This window comes from Callospermophilus lateralis, chromosome 1 (genome assembly GCF_048772815.1).
Source record: "Callospermophilus lateralis isolate mCalLat2 chromosome 1, mCalLat2.hap1, whole genome shotgun sequence".
Classification (NCBI taxonomy): Eukaryota; Metazoa; Chordata; class Mammalia; order Rodentia; family Sciuridae; genus Callospermophilus; species Callospermophilus lateralis.
Window position 1 is genome coordinate 104,290,614 of NC_135305.1, and position 17,451 is coordinate 104,308,064.

General features: G+C 44.5%; 1 protein-coding gene across 1 annotated transcript in view; it reads left to right on the top strand.

The window, feature by feature from the left end:
* Window positions 1-1,630: 1,630 nt before the first annotated feature.
* Vwc2 (von Willebrand factor C domain containing 2) overlaps window positions 1,631-17,451 on the top strand; it is a 160,199-nt gene continuing 144,378 nt past the window's right edge. The window contains exon 1 of the mRNA XM_076864544.1: window positions 1,631-2,326. Within this exon, the coding sequence (XP_076720659.1) occupies window positions 1,631-2,326 (696 nt within the window). The remainder of the gene's footprint in view (window positions 2,327-17,451) is intronic.

Below are 17,451 nucleotides of genomic sequence, written 5' to 3' on the forward strand. Positions count from 1 at the left end.
GACTCGGGGACTAGACCCTGGGATGAGCAGAGGAGGGCGGCGCGGCCACTGACGCGAGTTGGGACCAGGACAACCCGCCGCTGGCAGGGGGATGCGCCAGCCCCGGCAGACAACCTAACCGGGTGCACGCGCCAGGCGGATCGCGCAGGTGGGACTGCGCTCTCCGTGGTCCGCCCCGCGCGGGTCCCCTGCTGGCCGGAGGATGGGCACTGGTGCCCCAGGGCTGCGCCCGCCGCTGCTGCCCCCACCGCGATCCCGGCGTCAGGCTGGCGTCCCATGCTCATGTATGTAGACTGGGCGCTGGTCTTCAGGGATGAGGGTGCATGTTGGGTGTCCGCGCCCCACGCGCTGGGACGACGCCCTGCTGCTGGGGTGAACCCTCACTTCCCCGCAGCCCAAGTTTGTAAATATGGGAGGTTCGCCCCGGGTTAAGGTCGGCTGGACCCGGACTAGGAATGAACAAGAGAGCGGGTATGACAACCCTAATGGAGAGGGTTGAGGGGGAGGAGGACAAGCGCACTGGAGCATTTAGAGTGGGTGGGCGTTTAGGGAAGCCAGGTTGGGTTGCAATTGCATAGCAGTGATAGGGGCATTCTATGCTCCTTTGGGTGGTAGAAACTTTGAGACCTAGAAAGGTTGGTTGGCATCCCTCCAAGTGAGATACTCTTACCCCCACTTTGCGTGCTGGAGCCCATACCTCCCCCACCGTCCACCTCAGTGTTTCTGGGCACTCTATCGCCAGGACCCCTCCCGGGTAAAAGCACTTCCAAGACTGAGCATGGCTGGCTACCCAACCTCGCATCACCGCTCTAATCGCCCGTGACGGGCTGGGCGCCGGGGGCTGGCAAAAGAACAGATGCCTCAGGAATCCCCGATTCCGCTATCCCGGAAGGGTGAAGGGGTATCCTTCGGGGCAGCAGGGGTTAGAAAAGATAGAAAGCCTGTGCTCCCCGAACGGGAGGCATTTAATAAGTTACGAATGAGTCACGGGGTCTAAGGAGAAGCCTTGTTAATCTGCTCCTCCCCCCTTTCCCCAGTAGAAGCCCTTAGGGCAAGTGAGAAAAGGTTTCCCTTTAATCTTCCTGCCCATTCAGTGTCCAGCTCCACTGCAGAATTTTCCATTTAATAACCTTGAAGAAATATGGCCAGGACCTAGGGAGGGACAACCAGTGTGCCTGAATTATGTGGTTTCTGTATGAGCTTTGCAGGCGGGCACGGGCCCGGCTCGCTGCATTCCCTAGCTCCTCAAGCCGCCGGTGACAATCTCCAACACTCTTCACCACTACAGAAGACCCCGCCGTCCGGTGTATTTCTTGGACTTCGCTTCCAGTGTATTACTCCACAATTTGCGATGTCTAAGAACCCCAGCTGTGCACTGACGCTAAGCGTGCTGCCTCGGTCTCCGGCGTCCAGCTCTTTAATCTAGAGCTATGCTGGAGCCCAGGCGGCACCGGGCCGGGTGGGGGCCGCGGCGGCCGGGGCGCGCGCGGGCCGTGGGGCTCAGTTGTGCTGCTGTTCTCTCCGCAGGGACGGCGGCTCCCGGCTGGCGGCGGCGCGCTCCCGGGCTGTGAATGCGACTCTCCCTGTGTCCGCGCTCCCCGCCCGCCCGCCCGCCGGGACGTGGTAGGGGATGCCCAGCTCCACTGCGATGGCAGTTGGCGCGCTCTCCAGTTCCCTTCTGGTCACCTGCTGCCTGATGGTGGCTCTTTGCAGTCCGAGCATCCCTCTGGAGAAGCTGGCCCAGGCACCAGAGCAGCCGGGCCAGGAGAAGCGCGAGCACGCGTCTCGGGACGGCCCGGGGCGAGTGAGCGAGCTCGGGCGCGCAGCGAGAGACGAGGGCAGCAGTGCCCGGGACTGGAAGAGCAAGAGCAACCGTGGGTTCTCCAGCCGCGAAGCGTGGAGCAAGCAGAAGCAGGCCTGGGGTGTCCAAGGCGGGGGCGCCAAGGCCGGGGACTTGCAGGTCCGACCTCGTGGGGACACCCCCCAAGGGGAGATCCCGGCCGCAGCCGCCCAGGACGCGATCAGCCGGGAACTCGCGCCTACGCCAGAGCTGCCTGAGGAGTACGCGTACCCAGACTACCGAGGGAAGGGTTGCGTGGACGAGAGTGGCTTCGTGTACGCTATTGGGGAGAAGTTCGCGCCGGGTCCCTCTGCCTGCCCGTGCCTGTGCACCGAGGAGGGGCCGCTGTGCGCACAGCCCGAGTGCCCGAGGCTGCACCCGCGCTGCATCCACGTCGACACGAGCCAGTGCTGCCCGCAGTGCAAGGAGAGGAAGAACTACTGCGAGTTCCGGGGCAAGACCTATCAGACTTTGGAAGAGTTCGTGGTAAGAGGACAGGCGACTTTGCACTTTCCTGGAAGGGGTGAAGCAGTTTTTGTTCTATGGTTCTCTACTATTTAAGAGACAGTTTTTGGTTCTCATGACCCTTTAACAAGACCTCTCTTTTACAGTGTAGAGGTAACACTTCCAAGAGGATATTTGGCCAATCCATATTGAGTGCCTAGATATTCACTATAAAAGGGTTTCATTAGAACAAAGCCCAAGGTACTGAAGGGAACAGCTCCAAAGTACCAACTGTACTTTCAACGTGAATGTATGGCTTCTAAGAAGTACTATAGGTGAAATGCTCAACCTGTTTTCAAACAGGGTAATTTACTATGACACTTGGGATATATTCTTAAACTAACAGCTGATTAACACACACACACATACATACACACACACACACACACACACACACCATTTCCCTAAATTATTTGTTCACGGTATCATGCAAATGTTCTAAAAATTAAAAGAAAAAGAAAACATTGGCTAATTAGGCTCCAAAACATAGTGAATGGCAAAATCACAAATTCCAGTTTATAGTTAAAAATAGTTTCATTTCAGAAGAGTAGCAATAATATTCACAGTACTAGTCATGGCCCCAATGTTTCTGTGTTGGACCCCAGGCTGTTTTTCATATGCATTAGTTTATTTAAATTTCATATACCATGCTAGAAGGTAGATTATTGTCTATTATCTCCATTTTATAAAGAGGAAACTGAGATACAGAATATTTAAATAACTTGAAGGCAATGAAGCTATTAGAAAGCAGATCCATGAGTTAGAATTCTGCAATGCTACTCCATAGCTCACGCTTTTAACCCTTACTCACCACCTTGAACCAAAAGTCCAGCCCTGTTGAGGCGTGGATTTGCTTGGAGGTGCTGCCCAGCACGCATGCGCTGGCCCTGTAAACTCTCCTCCACTAGGGGACTCAGAGAGAACTTAGCAGATGTTCAGCATTTCCAAACTCCTCAAGGTAGATTTAACTCATGACTGGCCCTGGTCTGGGCCCCTTGACTTAACAAGCAACAGATATATATATAGATATAGATATAGATATATATGTATTTTATTTTATTTTTTTTCCTCGCCTGCAGAGAGCATACTGGAACCTACAGCCCCTAAAGAGGAGTTTGGAAGGCAGGTACGGAGGAACTCTTTAGGAATCTGTGAGAGCTGCTGATTCCAGGGCACATTACTGAGTTGTAGCAATGTGTTATCGAGTTGTATAGACGTGTAAAGGCAGAAATGACAACACCATAGATAATGTACAAATATGGAATGAGTCCTGGGATTTAGAGTCAGGAAACATGGGTTTCATTCTGGCTTGAACACTAGGCAACTATATTACTAAAACAAAGCACATGTCCCCTCTGGATTTCTTTTCTCACCTCTGTAGTGTGAGGGTCAAGCTATCAGTAAGGCTCATGAGCAAAGTATAGTTTCAGACATAAAATATTTAATTACTTATAGTCTTTGGCTTCAGCTCTTTAGAGAAAGACAACTCTGGTGAGAATTTCCTATGAACCATCCCTAAGTGATACATTTCTGAGTCAAGAACTCTTCTTTCCAATCCCTCCTGTTGGTTGGGAAGTCTGGTGTATACTTCTTGAGATGTTTTGGTCACTACACAAAATATACAGGCAAAAGCATCCATGGATGCTAAGGAGCCTAAAGAGGCACCTTCCATTTTGCTGTGGGAAAGTATCATAGGCACTGGCTTAATAAAACAATTCTCTTATAAGTAGTTGACTTTCATTAAGATAATCAAACTTTTATAAGGTCAAAGATAGGCAACTGTTCTTAAATTAATAACATTTGTTGTTTGCATTATTTAGTGTTCCACAGTTTTTTCTTATAAAGTTTCCATAAAATAAGCTGAAGAATTACTACCACTTTCATCTAAAGAGCCCAAATACTTCTCAGCGTGGCCATTCATCCCCGGTAGAAGGAAAAATTGAAACTTGTTTTTTTTTTTTTTTTAAACTCATGGCCAAGTACAGCCCTAAAGCTGTCTTTGCCTCTGGGGGAAAAGAATCTCTTCTTTGATTTCTGTTTGCAAAAACTGGTAGTCAATACATAGAATGTGTTTTTCAAACTCTGGGGATGGAAGATGATATTGACCAAAGTGGGACTGGAAAGATTACAATCTTATAAAACCAATAAAGCTGTTTTTAGAGTATTAAGTGCATCTTCCATCTTCAAATGACATTTTATTCTTAACTTTCATCCTAGGATCCACACATGCTTGAATGCTGAAAAGTTATTATGAATTTTTAATTATATGCTTTCTGCTTTCTCTTATTTACACTACAGAAAGATATTTTTTGTATGGTGTCATGTTTTCTCATTTCTGTTAGTATCAGGTAAATTTCTAGGTATTTCTCTTACTTAGTGTGGCTTTGTGCATACCATGTAGTGTCTCTGTTTTTGTTTCCTACAATGTTGAAAGGAAAACCCAGCATTTTGATGACAGGTGTGGAAAAGACGAATGCAGAAGGAGGTAGGGCCAGCTGTAAGTCCATGGGGTTCATGGGGTGCAGTAAAGGAGATTTGTTGTGATGCTGAGGCCAGACCAAAGAAATTGGTAACATGCCTGCTCTGGGTATTGTGGGCTTTAGAGAGAGATAAATTGTAGGTCTGCAGTTTGCACAGCACAAAGTATATGGAAAATGAAAAAGGAAGCATTTTCTATCAGAAGTGCTTTGAGTTACTCTGAAGAAAATGTAATTCAAATGGAGATTGTGGCACAATAAGGTCATACTTCGAACAGTGTTTACCTTGGCACAGAAGGAAGTGAAAGAGAGATGGTGCCTGGCTCTCTTTCTCTGAGAGATGAACAGCCCTGCAATAGTCTATTCTCTACTTCCTGAGAGGAAATCACTACTGATAGAGTCTGGACCCACCTTAATTGTGACTGAAGTGAGGAGCAGATAAAACTCCTGAGCTGCTGTTGCCTCTGATGTGCAGAGCATTTGGCCCCAACAAAAGTGGCTTCTCCTTAGCTTCCTGGATTTCTGAGTCTTTGGGCACATAAGCTTTCTTGCCACTTTCTGTGCCAAGTATTGTACAGATTCCAAACCTGTCTTCCCCCTTCTTTCTGGATTCTTTTACCCATCAAAACTCCTCTTCCTTTACAGTCTGTTTAATCTCAGCCACGTGGGTAAAAAACATCACTGATACAACAAAACGCCATTAAGTTGCTAGTAATAATGAGTGTAGCATCCCCATTCATTAGGGAATGGTTGTAACTTAATTTGTGAGTCCAGAGAAAAATATAGATAGTAGTAGAGGTTTTTTTTCTACTAACTCTTAAGTTGTACCGAATATCTTATTCTTCAACCTGTGCCACCAGACATCCAACTTTGAGGAAGCCTGTCCATTGGTTTATATATGTTTTATAAATAATTCATATCTAGGATATATTGACTTTCTAGGGCTTAAATAACAAAGTACTAAAATCTGGGTGACTTAAGCAACAGAAACTTATTGCCTCATAGTCCTGAGGGCTAGACGTCTAGGATCAAGGTGTGTAGAGGTTTGATTCTTTCTGAGTCCTATTTCCTTGGTTTCCAGGTGGTTTTTCAGTGTCTCTATCTGTTCTTCCCCCTGGAGATACGTCTGTGTCCAATTTTTTTTTTTTTTTTTTTTTTTTTTTTGGCTAGCACTGGGACTCAGGTCCTTGTGCATGCTAGGCAGGAAGTTCTCTACCATTGAGCTATGGCCCAACTCCAAGTTTTTTTTTCTTCTTTTAAAGTCACCAAAACTAATGGATTGAAGCCAACTCTAATGATCTCTTAATCACCTCTTTAAATAACTTGTCATATCCCCAAGTACATTCAGATTCTGGGGTATTTAGGGGGTAGAATTGCAAAATATGAATTTGAGGGGGACACAATTCTGCCCATAACGTAGGGTGTCTGTGACCAGAGTTGACCTTGTAGAAACAGACCCAAGGAGCATTGACTGGGGAAGGATGCACTAGTAAATATGAATAAAAGGAAGAAAGTGTTTACAAAGAAGGCAGAGAGTGAGTGGTAATGAACTCACTGCTGAATATAAATACCCGAATGGCCTCCCATGCATATTCAGTTTCTGTGTCTATTCCATTCTTAGTGCTCCTTTTGGAATTCTTATATTACTTATGTGAATAGATCCTTTTATCATAGATAACTAAAAGGTGAAGGAGGGAGGGGTTATTAAGCAGTTTTACATCTGCCCTTAATGATCACTATTCATTCCACAAGCAAATCAAATTTGAAATTCATTAATAAAAGTACTTCTATTGTGATCAAGAGAATAAGTTGTTCCTGTTATGAGAATTATGGTCTCCTGTTGGATTGTGAAGTCTGAACAGGAGTCTACAGCCTTGTTTCAGTGTTTTATAGACTCTAATGAAATCTGTGCTTTCTGAAATAGGGCCTTACATGATAACTAAATCATTATGTTCTTTTGTGTTTAGTTGGGGTGGTATCAGTTCAGGGTGTTAGCAATGGTCATCAGAGCTGATCAGAAGCTCTTGATTGAGAATTGTATAAGACTTTGAAAAAAAAGAGAGAATGAATTATTAATAAGTGCGGCTTGCTAGACTACCTTTCAAAGCTTGAGAGATGTTGAAAGGGGTTCTGGTGGACAAATTGATCTGGGACCATAGAGAGCCAAATGCTCTCCCATGGCTTCAGTGTCTGACTTGCCAATAACCCCATTGCAAAATCTCATTTCTGGACTTTTATCAATGAAAAAATTATTCTCACATGAAATTTGGAACCAAACCCTTCATCTAAATAGATCTCTATTAAAACTTTGAGATCGTGCCAGTAAAGAGAAAGACACGATTAATCATACTTTTCAGTCTTCATATTCTTTTGGCTGATATTGTTGAACCAAAAATAATGTTATTATTATCTACCTTTACAAAATAAAATGACTCAGTTTATATTAAGTTTGTGCCCTTTTCTGTGAGACAGTCTAATATATGTGCTGTTGCCACCTCTGAATTTGTTCTGGTTAAGATTTTGCAAATGCTGCCTTTCTACCTAAAGGCATTTAAACAATCACAATTTTTTAAAAAGAAGGAATCCATATGGCTTGGCTTCTTTGGACTTTTCAATGTATTTCTAACTCAGGTGGGGGCAACATAATCTTAAAAACTCTTACTTACATGCCAATGCAATGTTTGATGTATAAATACAGTCTAGCCTTTTCTAATGGTCAGAGGAAGCCAATATGCATCTAAAATTTATGATGCATTAGCTTATTTTCCTTCGTCAATGTATAGGACAGATTGATGAGCTGGTGGTATTTTCTTTATTTTGAAGGAAAGAAAACTAAGGCTCAAAAAGAGTCGAGTAACTTGATCCCGGTCGCAGAGCTAATAAGTAGTAGAGCCAAGATTTGAGTCCTACTCTGTTGAACTCTGACAATCCTGCTCTTCCAGCTGTTCCACAGTGTCTTCATGACCACATGCTGATGAAGCAGCAGTTTGTGTGTGGCAAAAAGAATGGTATTTAGTATCAGGTACCTGGAAAAAAAGAATACTTCCACAGACTTGGAACATCCAGCCCATGTTTCTGTCCAACAGATATTCAGTGGATCTTAGATAAGCTTTATTTATGTGAATTTATATCATATCTGACTCAGGCTATCTAGAATAAAATAAATGTCTACCTACTTCAAAGTATGAAATACAGAGTTGTAATGATAACAAACAAATTTGGTTATAGGTGCTCCTCACGGACAATGGGGAAGGATTCCAGTGAGCAGTGTACAAGAATGTGAGATCTGAAGAGGTAGATAGGACCTCAGTGAGATCTGAAGAGGTGAACAATAGGACCTCAGAGGTGATCAGACCTATCTCGGGCCAACCTGTGACCCAAGAGTCACATCTGGCCTGAGAAGGTATTCCAAGTGGCCATTATTTACCAAATGAGAGTGTCGTATAAATACGCAGATTGTCTATTTCTTGTGAAAATGGTAGTACTCCCTGATGGCAGCCATGTACCAGAGCTGAGCACTGGAGAGGGCATTTGCTACCGAGCGCTCCACATAGTGGTCATGTGACTCCCCCTTGAATCTGTTTCTTTGAAGTTTCACCCTAGAAAATAGGAAATACATGTCTTATTCAAATCAGACAGCTAGCTGGTAGGCAAAGGAGGTTTGGGATCTCCAGGTACTGTGTTATCAAGTCCTGTCCCCTTCACAGATTTCAGAGAGTGAGCTTTGGGGACTTCAAGTACAGGGCATTTAGAGTCTAGAGACCTCAGTATAAAACATCACTCTCCATCATTCTGTGCCTCTGGGAAAAATTTTAGAGCTTCACTGTTCTCATTGTTTTCTAGTGCTATAACATAGGTAAAATCTGCATCTCTCTTACATTATAAGAAGCAAATGAGATATACTTAAGATAAGCCCACTCCTAGATCTGAAGTGAACATTCAGGAGAATGTGTATCTATGAGAAGTGATGACTGTACCCTAGTAGTCTGGGGCTCTAGGAGAAATATCTATAGTTACCCTCTTCTTCAGCACTGGCTTTTTTTCCCTTATTTATTTATTTATTATTATTATTATTTTTTTTTTTTTTGGTACTAAGGGTTGAACCTAGGGGCACTTAACCACTGAGCCATGTCCACAGCCCTTTATAATATTTTTTTATTTTGAGACAGGGTCTCACTAAGTTGCTTAGGGCCTCTCTAAGTTGCTGAAGCTGGCTTAGAATTTGTGATTCTCCTGCCTCAGTCTTCCAAGTCACTGGGATTAGAGGCATGCATCATCATGCCCAGCTCAGTGCTGACTTTTGGAGCTAGGTTTGTTTCCCCCACAGAGCATTTCCTCTCCAAATCTGGTAAATTCCAACAGAATAAACATTCTTGCATTTATTTGTTCATAATAATTTTAACCATGAGCCAGGCACTGGGCTAGATTCAGGAGACACAAATGGGTGTCTCCAGGAGACAGTCAGGAACACTGGTGTGTGACGTTTTCTGAGGGCCTCGTGGGGAGGCTGTGAGTGGGTATGCAGCTGGGAGCCACTGTCTTGTTTATTACTGTTATTATTGTTATTATTAATAATAGACTCTTCTTGTTGATGGCTCAGTTTTGAATGACAGAGGAGTCCTGGAGCAGATGTTCTAGGGAAAAGAAAAGAGTTTTTCTCAAATATAACAATTGTGAATTTGAATAAAGGATGTGGCTTTTCGCCCAGGCCTGCATGCCCTGTAACCATCTTCATGGTACTTTTCTGACCACGTAGCTGGAAATCCTCCTTGCTGCTCATCTGCTCCAAGGCTGAGATCCTGCCAGCTGGATCTCACTTCTCATTCTATTTCTGTCAGGCACTGGGGTGCGGCCAGGACATAGACTGCCTTTCGAATCTGTGGAAAAGGATGATGTCAGTCATCTGCTGATGGCCCTGTGGGTTTTCTCAGAAGCACTAGCCACTGGGAAAGCATAAGAATTGAAAATTAAAATGTCCTGTGGCTCTGTGCATTTCCACTTGTGGCAGAAATGATATTGCTTTAAACATGTAGAGAGCATTCCTTTCCTGGGAATATGGAAGATAGCCTGAAAATCCCACCTTTGACAAATCCATGAACTCCTGAATATCTACATTCATCAGCCTTCCATACTATAACAAAAATATCTTAGATATTTTTATCTAAGTAAGTTGATATTTTTATCAACTTACTAAAGAAAAAGAGTCGTTTTGGCTCACAGTTTTAAAAGCTCTAGCCTGTGATATATTGGCCCCACTGTTTTGGGTCTACTATGGGGTAGTACATCATGATGGGAGCACATGGCTGGGTAAAACCACTCATGTCATGAGGCATAGAAAAAAAAAGAAAGGAAGGAGCCTGAGTCCCACAATCCCCCTTATAGGAGCACCCCCCTGACCTAAGGACTTCTCACGAGGCCCCACCTCTTCAAAGTTCTATCACTTCCCAGTATCACCACACTGGGAACCAAACCCTGACCACATGGGCCTTTGAAAGACATTTGCAATTCCAACTACAGCAGTGTGTTTTGAAAAGCACAGCTGAAATAGGAAGAAAGTTAAATAAATTAATTCCTAGAAGGGGATATTGTAATCCACAGAACAAAGGAGCCCTTGCTGTGGTGGTTGTCTGGAGGCGTCTGTTGGTCCCTGAGGTCTGTGCTCTTGGCACTCATGGGGCAAGACTGAGGCATATGATGAGTCCAGGGCCCTGTGATGAAAGATTCAGATAAAAATCTATCTCATATATCCAGTTTCTTTTGAAGAGCCTATCCTGCAAAAGAAGAGTGTAGGCTAACACCTCTCAATAGGCCTCAGCACTGTGCAAAGGGGAAGAAAATGTTTTCTTTGGGTAGTTTTAGTCTCTAGCATACAAATCTGCTATGGGCATGGAAGCCAAATCATGCTTCTCTGTATGACCTACAAAAATCCATGTGGAATTTTTTTTTTTTTGAGGAGTGGGGGAGGAGTCCACAGGTATCTGACCTAAGCAAACATTTAGAGGTGGAATACACCCTCCAACCAGGCTGCAAAAAATTCGTACAAATTGCATTCCAGGGAATGTGACCTCAAAACTAAAATTACACTCAAAAAGAAAGGGCCTCAAAAAGTAAGCGTCAGCCAAGATAAAATATGTCATATCAGACTCAGATATTGGAATATAAAATTAAGTATATTTAATATAAATAAAGAAATATATGTTGGAATAAAATTTATTGATAAAGAATGGAAATGCATATGGAATACTAGTCAGCTTTGAAGAAAAATCAAATACAACTTGAATAAATGGGTAATAAAAGCATGGGAACTAATTAATGGGAACTAGTAAGAGGAGTACTTAACAGTAGTCTGTTAGATACTGATGAAGAGATATTTTAGTGAACCAGCAGATAGCTCCAAGGAAGGTAGTCAATATGAAAGGCAGGCATATGGTGGAACATAGTAGTGACATGTTTCCATACATGGAGGAGAGAATGAGAAATCTAGCATACACCTGATTAGAATTCTAATGGAGATAGCAGAGTGCATGGGAGAAATCAAGAAGTAAGTGTCCAAGACTTTCTAGTTGAAAGACCAATTGTCTGATTCAGAAAAACCAGTGAATCTAAAGACATTTAAAAAAAAATGTATCATACCTAACCACGTCGTAGTGATACTGCAGAACACCAAAGACGAAAAAAAATGCTCAAAGCTATCAGAGAGAAGACATTACACTAGAATTCTTTTGTCTGGTTAAGGGCTACAGTCACAACACACTAAGATAACATCTTTGAAGAATAAAGAGAAGCAAGTGTTAACCTGATTTATATATGCACCAAGGAATCCAAACAAAAGTAATTTTAAGAAATAATAAGCCACCATGATACATACCTGTAGTTCCAGTTACTCAGGAAGCTGAGGCAGGAGAATTGCTGGAGCCCAGGAGTTTGAGACCAGTGCCTGGGCAACATAGTGAGACCCTTTATCTCAAAAAAAAAAAAAAAAAAAAAAAAAATTCAGGAGGAAGGAAAATGACCACAGAAGAAGCAAAGTCACAGTTAAGGAGAGAATAAAACCTTTTGTTTACTAAACCGTAGACTAGTGGCTCTTACCCTAGAATAAGGATGCCTACCTTCTCCCAGGGGACTTTTGCACTTCCTGGAGTTATTTTGATTATCCTATGGACATGAGGATGGAGGATGTTACTGACATCTCCTGGCCAGATGTGCTGTTGGAGTCCCACAGTATACCAAAGAGTCCTGGACAACCCACACCTGGGTATGGGGTGAAGAGTCCCAGTATAGACTGAGTGATGTTAAGTCTCCAGGGTCTGTCTTTACCTGGAAGGGGTCGGTTTAGTTTGACTTGGGGAATTTAAACAGGACAAGCCATTAGATAGAGCTTTCAAATGCTCTTGGAAAAAAAAGTACTAGGGACCAGCTCAGCTTTAGGGCAAATCATGATAAAAGTGGACACTTTCAACGACCCCTCCTGCTTCCCAGGGATGCCTACTCCAGACAACCACAAAGCTCCATTGAACCATGAGCAAATTTTCCTGCCCTTTCTGTCCTAAATGTCAGAATACTTCAAAATGATCTTCCTTTCTAGTTGTCTCTCTGTACTTTTGGGGCACAAGGCTGCTAAGAAATAGTCCTTTCAACCATCCAAAACAGACTGGTCCTTCTGTATTGTATCTTTGTCTTGCTTACATCCACCTTTAAAGCAGTTTATTTTTATTTTGTTTTGGAATTGTTTGCCTTTTACAAAGATATCTCAATGCTTTTTAGGAGACTTGAAATGAATAAATATGATTAAAAAAAATGTTTGAAGCAAGTTACCACTCTTATTTGTTAACTATTTTTGGCGTATTAGGACCTGACCTCTCCTCTGGGTAATGTCAGGTGACGTCACCTCCCTTCTCTCAGGGGCTTGATTTAATCCCCCAGTCAGGGAATCCACTGTGACTGTGGAGTTTTGTCCTGTTGGCTGTGGTCAGCAAGTGGCCAGAAGGAAGCTCACATCCCCTTCTCATTTGGGGCAGGCCCGCCCTGAGAACCTATGCAGCCACTTGCTGGTGGTGCAACTTTGTTACACATGCAGAAGTGTCAGAAGAAGGATAAGAAAAAGGATTCTGACAAGGCTGCTCCTTCCCCTGGGTATGAGGACAGGAGAGGTGGCCTGAGGGATAAACTGTGCTCTGGAGTCTGCCTCTCAGTTCTGGGTAACCTCCTGCTGTTGGCAGAGTTCATTTCTGGGCTCTCAGTACCCTCCAGGAAGCCAAGAAAATAAGCTCATCTTGCTTCTGGGTAACAGCGAGGGATGAAGGATACAATTTAATGGTCAGGTCTCAGGGACCATCACACCAGTATATCTGAGTGCAAAGATGGATTCCTTTCTGGTTGAATGAGCCCTCCAGGCTCCTCTTTAGCGGAGCTTAAAACCCCACAGAAAAAAGGACTTGATTACCTAGAAAAACTGCTGTGGTGCCCTGCTCTAATTTGAGAGCACTTAGTTCCAGGCAGAGGGATAGGGCCAGGGGTGTGAGCCAGCGGTGTGTCTGCTGCTGGCTGGGCTGAGCTCCAGCTCTTCCTGAGTGACTGGCAGCTGATGTACCCTGAATGAGCTTTAACAAGACAGCCAGACTCTGACATCAGGCCATGCCCACACAGGTCACTTTATGGCTGGGAGTCTGATCCCTGTTGCTGGGGCCATACCAGCTGTGGGTAGAATGTCATACCCCTTTGGTCATTGTCATTGCTCCCTGCTTAAGGTGTCTGTTGTTGCTGCCATCTAGAGTGAGGAATGCCAAAAGGGGCAACATGGCTCTTTCCTTCTGATGCATGTGTGTGTGTGTGTGTGTGTGTGTGTGTTGATAAACGCATACTAGTTTCAATTCGTTACTTTTTCCTCATTTGCCACAGTCCTCACCACTCCTTATTACTGCATGTAGTTTGTACTTCATTTACTTACTTGACTGATCCCTGAAAAAATTGGATTTGCAGTCTTCAAGAGAGAACCAGTCCCCATCCCACATTTGTCTTTTAAAAGCCTACTCTTCTGAAGATATTTGATTTTAGGTATTTGTGTGGTAAGTGAAAACTGTCCCCTGTTTCATTCTCCCAAGGGTTACTTAGCTTTAATACTTTATTCTCATTCTAAAACAAAAGTGTTTGGATTTTCCTTTTTTAAAAAAAGAAAAGTGATTCACCTTTCAACAAAAGTTAGCAGAAGGACTTCATTTATTCCAGTAGTCCAAAGTAGTTTGTCATATGCAGGTGACATCACCTCCCTTCTCTTAAGGGCTTGATTTAGGAATCTGAGAATGAGCAGATTATCTACTAAAGGAATTCCACAAGTGTCTTGGCATCACCTAGGCTCCCAGACGGGAGGCAAGAGACCCCTCCCTACCCTAGGTACAGTACCAGATGAATGCACCGAATCTGGTCGCCCACTGCCCTGTGGTCCTTGGTCCCTCCATTCTTTGTACTGGTTTGCAGGACTTAGAGCAGGAGGCCATACACCCAACAAGGCACATTCACCTGCCTCCACGGCAGCAGGATGTTTATCGGTGCATCCATGTAACTATATGTCAGTCATGCCTACAGATTCCAGAATGATCCTCAGGTCTGCACCACTAGCAGAGAAGAAGGGTTCTTCCTCCTGATTCTCTAAGCTTCTCAGCTCTTTGCCAGCAAATACAAATTCTGTGTAAATACTGCCAACATGTCCCCTCTCACGATTGACCTAGCAAGTTCCTGCACGATTCCTGTTAATCTGAGAGAATTATTTAGAAGAGGAATTGGAAGATGTTAGTAGACAAGGGTCTTGCCTCAAGCTAAAGCATAAAGAAGGCCACACTGTTGGTTGGTGCGTGAGAAGAAAGCTGTGTCACCTCTCTTTGGCAGGCTGGTGTGCTGTGACTCTACCGTGCGGTCCGTGGAGTTGTTGGTTTTTTTTCCTGATGCTCAGAAGCTGACAGCTTCTGGGACAGTTCTTAATTAAGTCCCTTTGTGTGCAAATCCATTCTCTGACAGAGCGTGGAAAGGCAAAGAGAATAGCAGCAGCAGTAACAACGACAAAAATCTTCTCCGAAGGGCAGAGAAGGCTCTCTGTCACTGGTTTTCTCTTGCTACTTATGTTAGAGGTTAAAGGTGGCCTGTGGATCAGCCTCATTCAATTTTAGACTCACTCCCTTCCCATGGGAACAGTGGGCATGTCAGGGAATGTGGAACCTTTTTTTGTGCTGGCCCTGGTGAGCAAAGGGACATCAGACAGCAGGGGCACTGGCCAGCCTTTGAGATTGTGGGGCAGGAGAGTACATGGATCGGCTGTGTCCTGCTTCTGGTCAAGTTTGAAGGAAGCATGTGATAATGCCTTGGAATGCTTTGATAAGGCCATTTCAGGGAAGGAAAACTGAAGTGGAACTGGGAAGAGATTCGATTCCAGGTGATTGTGGAGAAGAAGGTAGTCGCATGTGTGTCACTTCTGGGAATCTTGCGGGTAGTAGAGAGATCAGGGCCCCTCATGGCCCAGGATGCATGTGGATTCTGAGCACTCGGTAATGAAGATGTTTATACTGGTGGCTGGGTTCTGTGACCAGACCAGTGTTCAGGTGTCCATCCTGTCTTGGCAATACACCAGACCTGTGGGTATTTTCACTCTATCAAAGTGGAGTCAAAAGGCATCACTTCGGCCCTTTCCTCCAGCTCTGAAATAACACAGTTATTCCAGGTTCTCAGAAGCTAATAAGATGTCTTTTTTTTTTTTTTTTTTTTTTCATAGGAGGGGACTTGGTGACTTGTCTCTGTGCATCTTGCTAAGAGTGTGAGCTGGACACAGGTTTGATGGATTGAGAATCTAGAAAGGACACTTTCGCCACCTGGTGACAAAACTGTGACAATGGCTTTGGGAGGCTGCGTGCCCTGGGCCAGGTGGAGAGGCTGCTTTTAGGTTCCTGCCTCTGGCAACTTGTTTCTTAATCTGAGCTCATCACAATAATCCACAGCAGAGTCAGAAGGAACCCAACAAAATTCAGATGTGTGAATGTGGAGATAATTTTCTTTAGTTTTAGAACACTTCTTTTAGTTTTGTGACTCCCCACATCTGCAGATGGCTGAAAACATTTGTGCTTGGCAATTTTAGCTAAGTCTCCTCCGGGATATCCCAGATTTGGGGGTATCAGGAATCTCATTACTTTTGGTAATTACTCAGCATTTCAGGAATTCTCTCCTATGAACACATCTTTACCTTCTTTTATTTATTCCAAGTGGGAAGAACTCTTGTAGTATTATGCGGTGTTAGGAAGGAAATCTTATTCTGTGCTATCTCCTGCTTCTTGCCTCTGGTAGAATTCAGCCCACAATGCCAGGGTGCTGCTGGTCCTGCACTTTCTTGGGGACATTTTTCTAGCTCCCTTGGCTATGGTCATGGGCCTTTTTAGAGCCCCTGGGACTGGGGTCTTTACCCCCTGCAGCTGACTTGTCTCAAGTCCCTCTGTACTACTGGTCCCCAGGGATCTCTCCTATACTCTGCACCCCAGAAGAGGATGGGGCAGTGCCTGTTAGGTCTTCTTGTTAGTGTGTGTCCCCTGATAAAATTACACAGAGACCACCAAGGGGACAAACGGCAAATGCACTTCTGGAGCGTGACTCACGGCCTAATGGTAGAGCCCTGGAGGCTTGGTGTGTGCCACCCTCAACCAGGGCCAGCTTTGCATCCTGAGGTGGGGCTTCCCTGTAGGCACTCTCTTGAACAGCTACTATGGGGAGGTTGCCAGCGCCTCATTAGGGGGTTCTTCTTCCTGCCAAGGAGGGGGAAAGACACCTAAGAAATTAAAGCCTAGGATAATTAGTGAAGAACAAAAGACAAAGTCAGAAAGATATTTTCAAAAGTTTGAGCCCCTGATAAGTCCAGTCCACACAGGAGCTGGAACTAGACAATTAGAAAATGGCTCCTGTGGTTTATTTAAGGGGATCCATCAAAGGCAGGGATAAGTTTTCAGGGTGGGTTCTTGCTTCGTGATATCTTGCACTCAGCAGGTTGATGGGCATCTTGACAGGTTACACCCATCTCAGAGAAGCTGTGTGGCTACAGCAAGTCACCCCATCTCTGGTGCTATGTGGGACCTGGCAGAGCTGAATAGGACTCACAATGTGTCTAGGCAGTCTCATACCGAAGAAATGTCCACTGTAAGCTCCCGGACACGAGATTCTCTTATTCATTAGGCTGTGATGCTCGATATAGTCCATATACAGCCCCAGATGGCTTTCAACAAGCTACAGTAACTTTTCTCTGGTACACTTCAAAATGTTTGTGTTGGCTACACCTAAAGCCAATTAACATTCCCACCTCTGCAAGTAACCAATAAAATGAGCTCCCTTCTTTCAATCAAGGAGCCAGCCTGGCATCTTCTTGTTGGTGCTGGGCCACCCTTCCTAAACGAGAGCTCCCATAAAAAGCCTTTTGCTCATTTGACTTGATTTCATTTCCATCACCGTTGAGACAAAATTTCTCAGTGTCTGGCATTAAGAACACTGATTCCTTCCATGTCTCAGGGGTCCCAGAACCTGTCAAAAGCCAGCTTTCTCAGAGGTCTACAAGGTCTCCAGAATGTGTCCAGGGGAGTGGAGGACCAGCTTGGACTTCTCAGACTT